The sequence below is a fragment of the Engystomops pustulosus genome, chromosome 8 (assembly GCF_040894005.1).
Source record: "Engystomops pustulosus chromosome 8, aEngPut4.maternal, whole genome shotgun sequence".
Lineage (NCBI taxonomy): Eukaryota > Metazoa > Chordata > Amphibia > Anura > Leptodactylidae > Engystomops > Engystomops pustulosus.
Genome location: NC_092418.1, coordinates 51331158 through 51348950, shown reverse-complemented (window position 1 = coordinate 51348950; position 17793 = coordinate 51331158). Strand labels below are relative to the sequence as shown.

Sequence of the window (17793 nt, the reverse complement as noted above, 5' to 3'; positions counted from 1 at the left end):
TGTGCACACTTTCCACAGTAGGCTCTAAAAATTTGAAAAAACAACAGCCAGCAGGTGGTGCTATCCCAAGGAGTAATCCAGGAATTCTCTGTATTGTAGCACAAAGCAGACAGCACTCAAATAGATGTGCTGAAACAACATGGCTTTATTCACCTATGATGTTTCAGATGATCCATACAGCCTCTATCAAGCTGGACTCTCCACAACAGCCACGCAGGCCGAATAGACATCCTGTTACTGTATAATGAACCTCCTCATGGGCTTAACAGCGAGGCTGGTAAGATGCAAGATGCAATAACTGGTAAGCTGTAATCATTTCCTTTGCCCAGTATTATTTTTACACTTTTACTATCACTGTACTGTTTCAACGGTTTCTGGATTGATACTGTGATTTTTTCAGTTGTCTGCAGATTTTAATGCATGTTTTTAGTATCTCACTATTTTGCTGGCATATTTTGACTACTAAATGATTACGGTGTGATTGGATTTAACACCACAAGAGCTTCTTTTCAAATTGGTGTGTATGCCCAGCTTCCGTTGCATTTTGTCTCCACTGTGTCTCAGTTTTGAATGCGTTTTGCGTCCGCAAAAAAAACCTGAAGATATGAACAATGTATGAAAACATACATTGCTTTAAAAACATCAAACCTGGTTTCAGCCTCATCAGTGAAAAAAGAAAGGACATTTCTTCTTTTTTTTTTTCGAGCACTTATGAACTTCTAGTGATTCTAGTGAGCTTCCATGAGTCTCATCCGTTAAAACAATTAAACAGACAAACAATCAGTAAAATCACAAGCCGATGATAAAACGCTCATTGAAAACAATGGGGCACATTTACTAAGGGTCCGAACGCCGCATTTTAGTCGGGTTTCACGCTTTCTTTTAGATTTGCCCTGAATTGCCCCGGGTTTTTGACGCACGTGATTGGATTATGGCGCATCGGCGCTGGCTTGCATGCGACACAAATCGGGGGGTGTGGCCGTCGGACAACCCGACTGATTCGGACAAACCGCGGACTTTAAAAACCAAATTGTGTCGCAAGATCAGCACTCACATGCACTGGGAAGAAGAAGGTGAACTCCGGCGGACCTCAGCGGGGGAAGCGACGCATGCAGGAAATTGGACGCACGATCTTAGTGAATTGCGGCAGACCCAAATCCTTGTTGGACATTCCGGATCAGCGGCGTCAACGGGACGGGTAAGTAAATGTGCCCCAAAGGCTTTGTGAGGCATCAGTGGAAATCCCTGAACCACGGATGTGAAAAACATTGCAATGTGAAAGAGCCCTAACCCTGCATGGTTGTATTATTTGCATAACTTGTTTCAGCTTTGTTTTTCATGTGCATTAGGCTTTAAAATATACACAGAGTTGTGTAAATGCCAATTGTAAATGAGATAGTCGAACGAGTCCCGAAGGGTAAAGGAAAGTTTGGACCGGCGCTATACTTGTGACATTAAAGTCGACTCAGACTGTCATTTAAAAGAATAAACGAATGACTTTATTTCTAAAACTATGCAACGCGTTTCTGCTCCGGACTGGAGCTTTCGTCAGGCATAACAAGACATGTGACAATTCGGCATTATATACATTCCCGTGATACCGGGATCCCGGAAGTGAAAGGATACCGGTCACATGATAGAGTTCAACCCGGTTACATGGATAAATAACGGGGATTCCTCTTACATAGAAACGCACAATCAATTCTGTGTACACTTATTAAAAAAATCCCTTCAGGATATACATATAATAAAACACAATTAATACAATTGATAACTAACTAAAAATTTGATTTACACTATTCTACATTTTGATATGCGGGGGGGATGATGCGATACAACCTGCAATGCCCATTACCAGCGTCACGATCTCCACTACGGAGCGCTGGAGGGAACATAATAGGAAGGAAGCGTTCGTGCATCGGGAACATTAGATATCGATGACTTCAATATGGATGACTTCTATATCATGGGGACAACTGTGAGTAATACAAAGATCGTTATAACGATATATATGCTACACTGACTCGATAACTTCATTAAGGCCATTGGGGGCCAGTGTATTCAACTTAAAAATCCAGAAAGATTCTCTCCGATTCAGAGTCTTCAGACGGTTGGTATTATTTTCGTGGATCTGTTCTATAGGGGTTATTTTAATACAGTTAAAGTCGCCATTGTGCTCCAAAAAAATATGTTTTGACAAACTTTGTTTTAAAAACCCTATTTTAGTTTTGTGCCGGTGGCCATTAAGTCTCACTCTGAGAGACTGGATGGTCCGACCAACATACTGCTTTCCACATGAACAGTCTACCAAATAAACAACAAAGTTTGAGGAGCATGACATTTTCGTTTTTATCTTAAATGTTTCTTTGGTAGTTTTGGATGTAAAAGTAGTTGTTCTGGCTTTGCCTGCAGACTGTTTTTGTTTTGTCCATGTTTCCAATGTGGGATCTCTCCCTACTTTTAAATTACATTGAATAAATTTTGAAGATTTTAAGATACTGCAACAAGAAGCTGGATATTCGTTTTTTTTTCCTATTCCCTTGTGGTGCCTTAGAGCGAAGGCTTGATCCGTGCTGCTGCAGTTGTCTGAGTTCAACCCGCGGTGTCCAGGTGAGCTGACTTTTCTCTACCTATTGCTAAAAGTAGTTGTCCCCTCTTTAATTGAGTCGCAACATAAGCATAATTTATGTTTACATTTTTCAACTCCCGGTTTTATGTTCACAGTGTTGGTTGTCATCATTTTGTCAGTTTTGAGCCTACTAGGAGCCACTACGTTTTTAATGGTGGTGGCTTTTCTAAAGGTTATGTGTGGGTGGACGGGAAGGACATCTTTGAGAATAGGGTCTCTCTTAAGAATTTTCCAGTGTTTCTCTAGGGTTTCTCTAATCTTAGTGTTCCCTCTATCGTATGTAGTGATGAAATTAAATGCTGTTCTATTCGTTCCCCTTTTTTCTGAAATGTTCTTATTACTGGGTAGCAGGCATTCTTTTTGAGTTTTCATGGCATATTTGGAAAAAGCTCCATCTATGATGTTTTGGGGATATTTTTTCTCCTTAAATCTCCTTTTAAGAACTTGTGCTTGTATCCTATAATCTTCAGAGTTGGTACAATGTTTTCTAATTCGATGGAACTGGCTAAAGGGAATGTTCTTTAACCACTTTGAATAGTGTGCACTTCCAAATTCCAGGAAACTATTACTGTCAACACTCTTGAAGTGCGTAGTCGTAACAATCCTATTTCCAGTTGTTTTTAGTTCGAGATCAAGGAAGACTATTGTGTCCCGACTCAGACTTTTCGTAAGTTTCAGACCCCAGTTATTTCTATTCAGAGTTTCCACAAATTCAATGGCCTCTTCCTCACTTCCTTGCCAGATACAGAACAGGTCATCAATATAACGTTTGTAATACACGATGTTTTTTGACCAATATTCTGTATTGTAAATAAACAGGGACTCGAACCGCCCCATAAATAAATTTGCATAGCTGGGAGCGGCCCGAGTCCCCATGGCCGTACCTCGTACCTGATGGTAGACCTGCTTTTGGAAATCAAACACATTATGTTTAAGGACAAATTCAAATCCTTTATAGATGAAATCTATCTGTTGAAAAATGTAAACATAAATTATGCTTATGTTGCGACTCAATTAAAGAGGGGACAACTACTTTTACATCCAAAACTACCAAAGAAACATTTAAGATAAAAACGAAAATGTCATGCTCCTCAAACTTTGTTGTTTATTTGGTAGACTGTTCATGTGGAAAGCAGTATGTTGGTCGGACCATCCAGTCTCTCAGAGTGAGACTTAATGGCCACCGGCACAAAACTAAAATAGGGTTTTTAAAACAAAGTTTGTCAAAACATATTTTTTTGGAGCACAATGGCGACTTTAACTGTATTAAAATAACCCCTATAGAACAGATCCACGAAAATAATACCAACCGTCTGAAGACTCTGAATCGGAGAAAATCTTTCTGGATTTTTAAGTTGAATACACTGGCCCCCAATGGCCTTAATGAAGTTATCGAGTCAGTGTAGCATATATATCGTTATAACGATCTTTGTATTACTCACAGTTGTCCCCATGATATAGAAGTCATCCATATTGAAGTCATCGATATCTAATGTTCCCGATGCACGAACGCTTCCTTCCTATTATGTTCCCTCCAGCGCTCCGTAGTGGAGATCGTGACGCTGGTAATGGGCATTGCAGGTTGTATCGCATCATCCCCCCCGCATATCAAAATGTAGAATAGTGTAAATCAAATTTTTAGTTAGTTATCAATTGTATTAATTGTGTTTTATTATATGTACAGGTGGTCCCCTACTTAAGAACACTCGACTTACATACGACCCCTAGTTACAAACGGACCTCTGAATATTGGTAATTTATTGTACTTTAGTCCTAGGCTACAATAAACAACTATAACAGTTATTAAAGGTGTCTGTAATGAAGCTTTATTGTTAATCTTGATTCTTATGACAACCCAACATTTTTAAAATCCAATTGTCACAGAGACCAAAAAAGTTCTGGCTGGGATTACAATGATAAAATATACAGTTCCGACTTACATACAAATTCAACTTAAGAACAAACCTACAGACCCTATCTTGTATGTAACCCGGGGACTGCCTGTATATCCTGAAGGGATTTTTTTAATAAGTGTACACAGAATTGATTGTGCGTTTCTATGTAAGAGGAATCCCCGTTATTTATCCATGTAACCGGGTTGAACTCTATCATGTGACCGGTATCCTTCCCGGTATCACGGGAATGTATATAATGCCGAATTGTCACATGTCTTGTTATGCCTGACGAAGGCTCCAGTCCGGAACAGAAACGCGTTGCATAGTTTTAGAAATAAAGTCATTCGTTTATTCTTTTAAATGACAGTCTGAGTCGACTTTAATGTCACAAGTATAGCGCCGGTCCAAACTTTCCTTTACCCTTTGGGACTCGTTCGACTATCTCATCTACACGCCCCCGGGATCCTGGTCCTGTGCACTTGGAGCGTGGCTTACTGAGACCGGCTGCTTGGACCCACGTATGTGATATGCCCTTTTGAACCATCTATCAGGTGAGAGTCCACTATATCACTAGTGCACACCTACCACTGTGTTTACAATATCACACGAGGTTGCGCTCCTCCGTTTCTTCCTTCATATCTCCTTCCAACGGGGTGACTCAGAGTTTCTCTGAGCCCCCCACCTCCAGGTTATTTGATCTCAATAGCACCTAGGTTCGATACCCGACGAACCACAGGTGGAAAGGAAGGACGAAAGGAGCAGCACCAGTTACACGAAAATGGAACTTTTCAGGAATCGTATGCAATCGAGGAAGGAGAGACTTTCTAAATTGCTAAAGGATAATGAGTTGGAAATCATGTCCAACAACGCAAGCAATCACGATTGTATAGAGGATAAAGGTTGGTGGGATTTCAACCAAATGTCATCTTTATTGAAAGACTTTGAAGATTGCTGCAAAAAAGAACTTCTGCATAGTCTGGACATTATGTTCTTAGAACTGTATCTCCAGAAAGGCTTAAGCCCAAAAGGTCTAATGATTAACATTCCTTCAGCATTTCCCGATGACATTAAGTATACTGAAGATTGGGAAAAATGTCTGCATAATTGTTCTATGAACCTGGTGTCCCGTATTATCGCTAAAAGATCCCAAGAGTGTGATTTGTTAACTAATAAAATCATGACTATCGGCGAAAAATTACAACGATTTACTAAACACCCTGACTTCCATACTATCAATGTAGGAATACAAGGGAGATTACTGTCTCTAGAGAAGGACACTTCAGAAAGAAAGATCAAAAAATTAAAAACTCGCCTCACCAGACTCCCAAGTAGAGATGTGACGAACTCCCGTAATTCCCGATCAAGTAGGAATCGCATCCCTGATAAAAATATAGTCGTCTCGAACAATTACAGTAATAATAGAAATAAAAATAAAAATAGGGCCCCAATCGACATGACGACTCAGAATCATCAGGCCTATCATTCCCAACCAATGACACAGCAGCCAATGCCTAAGGAACAACTTCGATATAAAGATAACCAATCAAGATATACAAAGACAGGGGGAAGAATTTTCCACAATAGCAATAGGGCGATACCCTCAATAAAATACCCTAATGCCACACAAACTAAAGAAGCTACGAAAATTGCCAATACAGGTAGTGAGGTTACACAAAAAAATATAACATCAGGACAAGAGCCCAACAATGGTACAGTCTCATCCTTTGAGGCTTTTATAGACCCGGTCACACTAAACAACGTTTCTTGGTTAACTACACATGACATAGAACAATCACCTGTTGGTAGCAGTAACAACAGATGCTCCATCTACACAGAAGAAATACCGTCTATGTCAGACATCACCACTCCAGCCAGCAATAGTTCTTTTTTAGAGTTGGGTCCTACCCGACCAAATACCCCATTACAACCACCTCTGGATCCCAGCATTTGCCTTACTCCAGCTCCTCCGATTACACCAACTATGAAGCACACCAAACACACACTATTTCAGAACAGAATTATAAAATACTTCATCCCTTTGGACACTCCGAGCCCCATAACTATCAAAAGAAAAAGAGAATCAGAGGGTGTAGAGGAGGAAGAAAAAAGAAAAAAGGGAAAGAAAACTCAGGAGCAATTAGTTCGAAAGTAGAAGAGAAATCCCCAATGAAGGTAGATAGGACCACCGATACTGTAAAAATTTTTAACTTGTCGAGTCATATCCTCACACACAACGAAAAATTAGTCTTGTCAAGAGGTTTAAATTTCTGTCCCGAAAAAACCACGGATGATTTTCAATTATTTGTAGATCTCAATATGTTTATCAAAAAACTCACCCAACAGAGATTTTTCTTGATTAAAGAGAACAAACAATTAAGAGGGACAACTGAAAAGGTAATATTAGAATCAGATCCATATTTACATCAAGAAGTCAGTAAAAAATCTAATTTTAATCCCATACCACAAAGAGGCCACTATATAGAGACCTTCCTTGCACTGGTATCCGATGATCTCAGAAGCATAAAAACCTCCCAGAATCCAGCTAGTAATCTATCGGGAGGGGAACTTGAAGCCCTAAAAAATCTAGGTTCTAATCTAGAAATAGTGATCCGGTCGGCAGACAAGGGGGGAGGTGTAGTCATTCAAGACAGGAGGGACTACATTAAAGAAGCCCTTAACATCCTCGGTGATACACAATACTATAAACCCCTTAAGAGAGATCCAACCCCTGTATTCCTCAAGGAATATAATGAATTTATCAAAGATGCATTCGAGAAGAAAATTCTGAACAAAAAAGAGAAAGGCTTCCTCACTGTCTCACATCCCCCCTTGTCAGTTTTTTACCACTTGCCAAAAATTCATAAGGACCAAGAACATCCCCCTGGCCGACCAATAATTTCTGGGATCGGCTCTTTAACGAGTAACCTTTCCCACTACATCGATCTGTATTTGCAACCCTTCGTAGTGCAATTACCCTCATTTTTACGCGACTCCAGTAGCCTGATTATGGAGTTGGACCACATTGAATGGAAAGACACATATATGTTTCTAACACTAGACATATCGTCCTTGTATTCTAATATTCAACATGATTTGGGACTCCAGTCAATCCATTGGTCCCTCACACATAACACCAGTTTACCAGAACAACAGATAGATTTCATCTATAAAGGACTTGAATTTGTCCTTAAACATAATGTGTTTGATTTCCAAAAGCAGGTCTACCATCAGGTATGAGGTACGGCCATGGGGACTCGGGCCGCTCCCAGCTATGCAAATTTATTTATGGGGCGGTTCGAGTCCCTGTTTATTTACAATACAGAATATTGGTCAAAAAACATTGTGTATTACAAACGTTATATTGATGACCTGTTCTGTATCTGGCAAGGAAGTGAGGAAGAGGCCATTGAATTTGTGGAAACTCTGAATAGAAATAACTGGGGTCTAAAATTTACGAAAAGTCTGAGTCGGGACACAATAGTCTTCCTTGATCTCGAACTAAAAACAACTGGAAATAGGATTGTTACGACTACGCACTTCAAGAGTGTTGACAGTAATAGTTTCCTGGAATTTGGAAGTGCACACTATTCAAAGTGGTTAAAGAACATTCCCTTTAGCCAGTTCCATCGAATTAGAAAAAATTGTACCAACTCTGAAGATTATAGGATACAAGCACAAGTTCTTAAAAGGAGATTTAAGGAGAAAAAATATCCCCAAAAGATCATAGATGGAGCTTTTTCCAAATATGCCATGAAAACTCAAAAAGAATGCCTGCTACCCAGTAATAAGAACATTTCAGAAAAAAGGGGAACGAATAGAACAGCATTTCATTTCATCACTACATACGATAGAGGGAACACTAAGATTAGAGAAACCCTAGAGAAACACTGGAAAATTCTTAAGAGAGACCCTATTCTCAAAGATGTCCTTCCCGTCCACCCACACATAACCTTTAGAAAAGCCACCACCATTAAAAACGTAGTGGCTCCTAGTAGGCTCAAAACTGACAAAATGATGACAACCAACACTGTGAACATAAAACCGGGAGTTGAAAAATGTAAACATAAATTATGCTTATGTTGCGACTCAATTAAAGAGGGGACAACTACTTTTACATCCAAAACTACCAAAGAAACATTTAAGATAAAAACGAAAATGTCATGCTCCTCAAACTTTGTTGTTTATTTGGTAGACTGTTCATGTGGAAAGCAGTATGTTGGTCGGACCATCCAGTCTCTCAGAGTGAGACTTAATGGCCACCGGCACAAAGCTAAAATAGGGTTTTTAAAACAAAGTTTGTCAAAACATATTTTTTTGGAGCACAATGGCGACTTTAACTGTATTAAAATAACCCCTATAGAACAGATCCACGAAAATAATACCAACCGTCTGAAGACTCTGAATCGGAGAGAATCTTTCTGGATTTTTAAGTTGAATACACTGGCCCCCAATGGCCTTAATGAAGTTATCGAGTCAGTGTAGCATATATATCGTTATAACGATCTTTGTATTACTCACAGTTGTCCCCATGATATAGAAGTCATCCATATTGAAGTCATCGATATCTAATGTTCCCGATGCACGAACGCTTCCTTCCTATTATGTTCCCTCCAGCGCTCCGTAGTGGAGATCGTGACGCTGGTAATGGGCATTGCAGGTTGTATCGCATCATCCCCCCCGCATATCAAAATGTAGAATAGTGTAAATCAAATTTTTAGTTAGTTATCAATTGTATTAATTGTGTTTTATTATATGTATATCCTGAAGGGATTTTTTTAATAAGTGTACACAGAATTGATTGTGCGTTTCTATGTAAGAGGAATCCCCGTTATTTATCCATGTAACCGGGTTGAACTCTATCATGTGACCGGTATCCTTTCACTTCCGGGATCCCGGTATCACGGGAATGTATATAATGCCGAATTGTCACATGTCTTGTTATGCCTGACGAAGGCTCCAGTCCGGAGCAGAAACGCGTTGCATAGTTTTAGAAATAAAGTCATTCGTTTATTCTTTTAAATGACAGTCTGAGTCGACTTTAATGTCACAAGTATAGCGCCGGTCCAAACTTTCCTTTACCCTTCGGGACTCGTTCGACTATCTCATCTACACGCCCCCGGGATCCTGGTCCTGTGCACTTGGAGCGTGGCTTACTGAGACCGGCTGCTTGGACCCACGTATGTGATATGCCCTTTTGAACCATCTATCAGGTGAGAGTCCACTATATCACTAGTGCACACCTACCACTGTGTTTACAATATCACACGAGGTTGCGCTCCTCCGTTTCTTCCTTCATATCTCCTTCCAACGGGGTGACTCAGAGTTTCTCTGAGCCCCCCACCTCCAGGTTATTTGATCTCAATTGTAAATGAGAGATTTAAATAATTGCTCTGTGTGTCTAGATTTACCACCCCATCAATAGAACTGCTGAACTGAACTCAACACGTCATTTCAGTTGAGCAGTTCTATGTTTGGACCTGTTAATCAATTAGACACACAGGGTTAGATTTATCAAATATGACTCAGAGTTCAGCTTTCACCGACCATAGCAATATTGTGTATACGTGCCTTATTTTAGTTGTTTGGTCATTTCCTGAATACTTTTCTCTATGATCTCAGTTTGATTGGCCTATTGTTTGACCTCATGCTTATTGTGGATTTTCCTGTCTGTTATTAACCACTTAGCATTTAGAAATGTACTAGTACAGCTCGGGCTCCCCCTATTAGTGCTCAGCGCCGTACTAGTACAGCACTGAGGCGATGCCGGTTCGGCTCTACACCGGAGCCGAGCCGGTATCGGGAGTCACGGGATCTCAGAGGTAATCTATCACTGACATCTCCGAGTAACACCCGCGGTCAGGGTGGGCTCCGATCGTGGGTGTTTAACTCGTTAAATGCAGTGGTCAGCACAACCGCAGCATTTAACTTGCCTGCCAGGGGTCTCTGCCCCGTCTTCGGGGGTGTCGATCATTCAAATGGCAGCCCAGGGGTCCGATCAGGACCACAGGGCTGCCTGCAAGCAGTGCCTGTAAGATGCCGTCTATGACGTATTCTTTAACCCCTTTGTGTCTAAGCCATTTTAGACCTTTAGGACCAGGCCTGATTTTTAAAATTTGCCCTGTGTCATTAGAGGAGGTCATAACTTAGTGACACTTTAACTTAACCAGGGAATTTTGAGATTGTTTTACCATCACACATTGTACTTCAAAGTAATAGAAACATTTTGATGATATCTTTTGTGTTTAGTTATGAAAAAAATTTAATTTCTTAAAATTATTCATTTTCAAAGTTCAAAATTTTCTGCTTTTCAGGCAGATAGTCATAGCACCCAATGTTATAACTAACATTTCCGGAATGTCTGCTTTATATTGGCATAGGGTTTTATGAATCCTCTCTCTTTTCTAGGTTGTTAGGAGGTTCAGAATTTTGGGTGCAATTTTTCTTATTTTTATGAAAATCGCCAAAACCCTTATTTAGAGGCTCCTTCTCAGCTTTAACTGACTTTGAGAGGCCTAAACAGCAGTAAAACCCCATAAATCATGCCATTTTAGAAACTACACCCCTCAATGTGTAAAAAATCAACTTTAAGAAGTGTGTTAACCCTTTAGATGCTTCAGAGCAGATCTGCAATGTCACATTTTACAGGCTATAAAATGTTTATTTTTTGTAATTTGGACATATGGGAGATTAATTTTTTTGTGGATGAGATCCACTTTTCAGGTACCGTATATTCCGGCGTATAAGACGACTTTTGAAGACAGAAAAATCTTCTGACTTCTCTGGGGTCTTCTTATACGCCGGTAATCCCGACCACCCGCCGTGTATTCACGGCGGCGGTCCAGTCCCGGTGCATGGAGAGGGCTCACGGGCTGAGCCCTCTCCACAGCCGGTAAGTCTTTGCTGCATATTGCAGCAAAGGCTTACCGGTAACACCCGCGATCGGCGCCATCTTACCTGGGATCGCCGCTCCCCGTGACGTCATCGGGGGCGGCGATCCGTCTCCATGGTAGCCTCGGGTCTTCCGAAGACCCGAGGCTATTTCGTTTTAACCCCTTCATTACAATGTGCTGATAGCACATACTGTAGTATGGCAATATATGGTAGGATCGATCAGACAAACTAGGGTTAAAGTAAAAAAAATAGTATAAATAAAAATAAAAAAAAAGTTAAAAAAAAAAAATAATAAAAAAACCTAAAATTTCAAATCACCCCCCTTTCCCTAGAACTGACATAAATATAAATAAACAGTAAAAATCATAAACACATTAGGTATCGACGCGTCCGAAAATGCCCGATCTATCAAAATATGATTACGGTTTTTTAATGCGTTTAACCCCGTAACGGAAAATAGCGCCCAAAGTCGAAAATGGCACTTTTTGCCATTTTGAAAAATATAAACAAATCTATAAAAAGTGATCAAAAGGTCGTACAGTCCTAAAAATGATATCATTGAAAATATTATCAAATTTCGCAAAAAATGACACCACCCACAGCTCTACACCAAAGTATAAAAAAGTTATTAGCGCCAGAAGTTGGCAAAATCAAAAAAATAATTTTTGTACAGGAGGTTTTCATTTTTGTAAATGTATGAAAACATTATAAAACCTTTATAAATTTGGTATCCACGTAATCGTACCGATCCAAAGAATAAAGTAGACATGTCATTTGGGGTGCTCAGTGAAAGACGTAATATCCAAGCCCACAAGAAAATGGCGCAAATGTGTTTTTTCACCATTTTCATTGCATTTGGAATTTTTTTCCCGCTTCTGAGTACATGGCATGGAATATTTAATAAAATAAAAATTTAAGCTACAGTATGGTAACATTTACAGTAAAATGGACAATGGTAATGTTGTTGTTGTATGCCTTATGTTTATGAGCGACAGTTTTCCTGCTATATACCTGCATGTCATAAGAATTTAAATTAAAAAAGGACCATGTTAAATTCAAATCTGTTTTTTTTTAAATTTTTACCGGTGTTTTGTATGCGTTGGAAAAGGGGTAGTCTTATTTGGCGAATATATCTTAAACTCTATATTTTAAACAGGAAAGTAGGGGGGTCGTCTTATACACCAGGTCGTCTTATACGCCGGAATATACGGTACATCATTTACGGGGGGGCTCAATAGCCAATAATCAGATTTTATTAACTCTTTCTTGGAGGTGGTTAAAAAAATCATTAATCCTTGTTTATGATTTTTAGCATTTTTTTTGCCGGATGTTCACCATACCATAAAAATAATGTGTTATCTTTATTCTATGGGTCATCACGATTTCGGCGATACCCCATTTATATGGCTTTTTTTATGGTTAACTCGTTTTGCAGAATATAGAACTCATTTTTTTTTTTTGTTTACAGAGCTGGAGGGCGTATCCCATTAGGTCTGATGGTGCATAAATACCCCTATACGTTTTAAATCACTGACATTGGAGGCCGGAAGAAGCGCGGGTCTGCGCGAAACGGCCATTGCCACCGACTACAGGCATTCTGCCTTCACCCCCCCTCCCTTGCATGCACAGTTGTGAGTATGTCTTCGCTCCTGTAATGTGAAATAAAGAGCAAGAAGATTTTTTATTGAAGATTGGTGAGTGCCCTCCATTCCTTCTCTGAATTTGAATATCACATAGTCAGCCTATGCATTTTGCATAGGCTGACATCAGCACTGTTAGATTGTGCTGTAAGCACAATCCTAACAGGCTTCTAGTGAAGGCAGCCCTCAGGGTTGCATTGGCAAAGATCGGCACCCTCCGTGCATGGCACGTGGCGATTCACTATAGACGCTGCGGTCACAATGACCGTGGCGTCTATAGGGTTAAACAGCCGAGATCGCGATAGTGGCCATCCCGGCTGTTACTGCAGGATCCTGGCTACCGCTTACCGCCAGGATTGTGTGGCGATCGCACGACCCGCATCCTATGACGTTGTATCACGTCAAGGTGCAGAAAGGGGTTAAGGCACAGTATCAGCCTATGCATGTTCATAGGCTGACACAGCTAACACCCTGCAATACATCAGTATTGCAGAGTATTATCATGAACAAGCAATCAGATAATTCCATGGTGGAACTAATAAAAACATTAAAAAAAAAGTTATTCAATAAAAAGTAAATTATTAAATCAATAAAAATACCCATAAGCCCCATAACATATAAAGGGACATATGATGCACAAAAAAAGTCTCAATCATAACACAAACCCCACATATATAGTATCATCGCGTATGTAACAATCCAAAAAATAAAAGTAAATAATTATTGAACCCATATGATGAATGCCGTAAAAAAACTGTTAAAAACCTGCCAAAAATAATGATTTTTACCTATTTAATCCCACAAAAAAATGCAATAAAAAGTGATCAAAAAAACATATGTACTCCAGAATTATAATCTTGCAAGTACAACATGTCCCGCAAAAAATCAACCAGCTCTGTAGCTACAAAAGTAAAAATGTTATGTCACTTGGAAGACGGCAATGCAAAAATGATTCAATGATTCCTGTAATCGTATCCCATAGAATAAAGATAACATAATTATTAGGCTATACAGTGAACACCAAAAAAAAGTTAAAAATTTAGTGCAGAATTGATGCTTTTCTACTCCTGACCTCAATAAAAAGTTCATACATTTTCAACAATAGGGGATACCAATCCCAAAATGGTAACACTGGAAAAAGCATCTCATGCCGCAAACAAAATGCCTTCACATGGCCCCAATAATGAAAAAGCTAAAATTTTATAGCCTACAAAAGGGGCCAATGAGGAAACTAAAATCCTGGCAGCTGCAGGGGCTCCTTCCCTTCTGCGCCTCGATGTGGGCCCATAAAACAAGTAACATCCACAAGTAATATCCACAAATCGTAAGATGGGCTTTCTCTTTTTATCTTTTGGAAATGTGTAAATTTTAGGGCTAAATAAACATATAACCAACAAAATTTGACCATTCTAAATTTCACCTCCATTTTGATATCATTACTATGAACTTCTCAAGGGGTTAACAATCTTCCTAAGAACTAGTTATGATAGTTTGAAGGGTGCAGATTTAAAAATCGGGTTATTATATAGGGGGTTATTAAATGTTAAATATTTAAAATTTCATTCAAAACAGTAATTATCCCCAAAATAGTCAATTCTGTAAATACGGAAAACCGATATTCGATTTGTAAGCCGCGTGACAACAAAATAAGTTATCCAGACATTTCAAAAATTATGAAAATGTAAAGTACATAAAGAGCAAAGAAAAAGAGGATGCGTACAAGTAATCAAGTAATTTTATTGAGCAACAAAAAATAGAATATTAAAAACAATTAAAAACACAAATCGTGGTAAAAATACCCACTGCGCATGGACGAGTGTACATGATATAAAAAGCCAATATAAAATGTGTGCTCCATGTACAAAAGCAAGGTAACAGGTATAAAAATTGAAATTGTGTGAGGGGAAAGACCTTGTAAGTATATAAATGGTAAGTATTATATAGGGATAAATGGCAAACAGTACATTAGAGGTGACCCCACACAATTTAAATGTAAAGTAGACATATGGGAAATGTTATCAATCAACTTATGTAGGTGGTAAATCTAAAAGCGCAAATATTTTAAAAAAATTCAACATTTTTTATTTGTTTTGTAAACAAACTCAAAACTTATCAGCCAAAATTTACCACTAAAGTAGAGCATGAAGTACAGTGAAGTACAGCATGGGAGGAAAAAAACTCTCTCAGAATAGCTTTGATAAGTAACAGTGTTCATAAGTGATAACCATATAAAGCGACGCAGGTCAGAATCCAAAAAATGGGTCTGAGCCTTAAGCTATAAACTGTCTACGTCCTTAAGAGGTTAAAGAAATAAGGAATAAATAAATACATACATTTGGTGAAAGGCATGTATACAATTTTTGGTAAAAATTTAGCCTTAACATTTAACATTTTTAACATTTATGAGCGCATATAGATCTTTCAGTAACTCACCAGCAGTAATTCTCATATGTGTTGTAAGCAGTTCCACTGTAGCGTTATTAAGAACAACAGCAGCTAATGCCACAAGAATGTATGTCAGACTCATGTCAAATACAATAGATGTGCCTAAAAATTGAAAAAAAAAAAGATAAATTATAGTCATAATACTAACCTATATTAGATTCATGTCTTCATTAACTTTGTTTAGATTTGAATTTCTCATTTACCCTTGATTGCATGTTGTATATAAAATAAAATTAAAAAAATGAACGGCATTCCAATAGTAGTGGAATAACTCAAGTGGTGTTTATTCCCAAGCTGCTATGTTTCAGCTTCCTCCTTTCTCAAGCTGGTCCAACAATTTTTGTTAGATGCAGTGCCGCTAAAGAACTTTTCTAAATATATATATACATATATGTATACATATATTTACAGAATATTACCTTAGGAAATGTACCATTTTAAAATGGTCATTCTGACCAAAACATACCGTTACACATCGATAGCTAAGCCGATGCTGGAGGTGGTCGTGATAAGGCACGGAAATCCACAGTTTCAATAAAAAATAATTTTATCAATAGGCATATGACCCCATTCGGCGCTCCTGGGCCTTTGACACAGGTCAATCGCCGCTTGGTCCCGATCATAACAATGAAAGCGCCTTGCGTGCTTGAAACTTCACCCACCTACCCTCCCTCACTCGATCCCGGTGACATCACCGAGATCTCGGAAGCACTGGCGCATGCGCACTGCATCTTCATTTCCCATGGCCGCACATAATGAAGATACAGTGCGCATGTGCCAATGCTCCAGAGAGCTCGGTGACGTCACCATCTCTCGGCAGTGAGGGTGGAGTTTCAAGCACGCAAGGCGTGTGCATTGTTATGATTGTGCCCGAGCGCCAAGTGCCCTGTGGCAGGGGCCAAGGAGCACCGAATAAGGTCATATGCCTATTGATAAATTGATTTTTAATCGAAACTGCGGATTTCCGTGCCTTATCACGACCACCTCCAGCATCGGCTAAAGCTGTGTAATGGTATGTTTAGGTTAGAATGACCATTTTAAAATGGTAGATTTCCTTTAAAACATTATGCATTTTACATGTTCATTGTTTATGTGCTACCCACTGGCAAATGTTTTCGATAATTACCCATTAGTAGATGCAAAGGATTGGGGGAAGAAGGAGGGCAGTTTCCTCCACGTCTATTCAGAAAGAAGACCTGTCTTTTGTATATCTGGTAAGCAGATCAATGCTGTAAATTTCAACCTATTACCAGTTACTGGACCACTCTTAAGGATGTATAAACTTTGTCACATGAACTGTAATAGACATGTAATAGACATGTATAAGCTTGTTGCCTGCCATATTTTTATCTTGGCTGTGGAGTCTGTAAGCCAAACCTCTGACTCCTCAATTTCCCAAACATAGACTCTGACTCCACCAACATGGCACCGACTCCACAGCCCTGTTTTCAAGCAGTGCTTGAGATAAATGTGAACATTCCTACACAGTGCTTTATTCCTCTGAACTATAGCAGAGGAGTTTCACTCCTGAGCATGTACATTCATCTCATCTAAAAGGGGGATAAGCGTCCACAACCCACACAATCAGCCTGTTAAGCCATGAATTGGGGTCTGTACATACAGAGTCCAATGATTGATGTAACATAACTTATGTAATGTAACTAATAGAAGCTTTCATTAGTGCAGAACGGCCGTGTAGCAGTGAGTGCAGCTGAGAAGTTCTCCCTGCTCCATGTTCATCACCTGGCAGTCCACTGTGTCCTGACAGTCAGGACCCAGAGCAGAGCACCTGCAGGAGAGGACCCAGGAGTGGTAAGTACTTCTCAGCTTTACTGTACTGCTCTCTTTGTCTGTTCTGGGTGTCTCCAGTATTACTAGTTTTATGCTCGGGGGGCCTCCAGTATTTTAAGCCTGCTATGTTGTCTCCAGTAGTATTATTATCTGCCCTAGGGTTTCCACATAGACTTGAAGTGGGGGCAGGACAGTGAAACGTCTGGGAAGATTTAGACTATACAGAGGTCTACTACGCTGTCACCAGGCAACATGGCAATCTCTAAATGGTCAAAGCATGTCACAAAGTCAGGCATCTTCTTTCAAAACGAGATCAACGGCTAGCAATTCAGCCATCATGGTCTGGGCAAAAGTGGAAGAAGTAGAGATGTGAGTTACCTGCTAAGGAAGAGATGATTATGAAACTACAACAAGCCTCCTTGAAAGCAGAGAGGGCACAACAACAAGCCTCACTAGACCTTGAAAGGGCACTACTGGAAGCAATGCTTGAGAAGTTTAGCAC

General features: G+C 39.5%; 1 protein-coding gene across 3 annotated transcripts in view; it reads right to left on the bottom strand.

The window, feature by feature from the left end:
• The window catches only part of SLC29A4 (solute carrier family 29 member 4), a 189076-nt gene that overhangs the window by 115725 nt on the left and 55558 nt on the right, over positions 1–17793 (bottom strand). For all 3 annotated transcript variants that reach the window (XM_072120914.1, XM_072120913.1, XM_072120912.1), the window contains one exon: positions 15489–15602. In XM_072120914.1, the coding sequence (XP_071977015.1) occupies positions 15489–15602 (114 nt within the window). The remainder of the gene's footprint in view (positions 1–15488; positions 15603–17793) is intronic.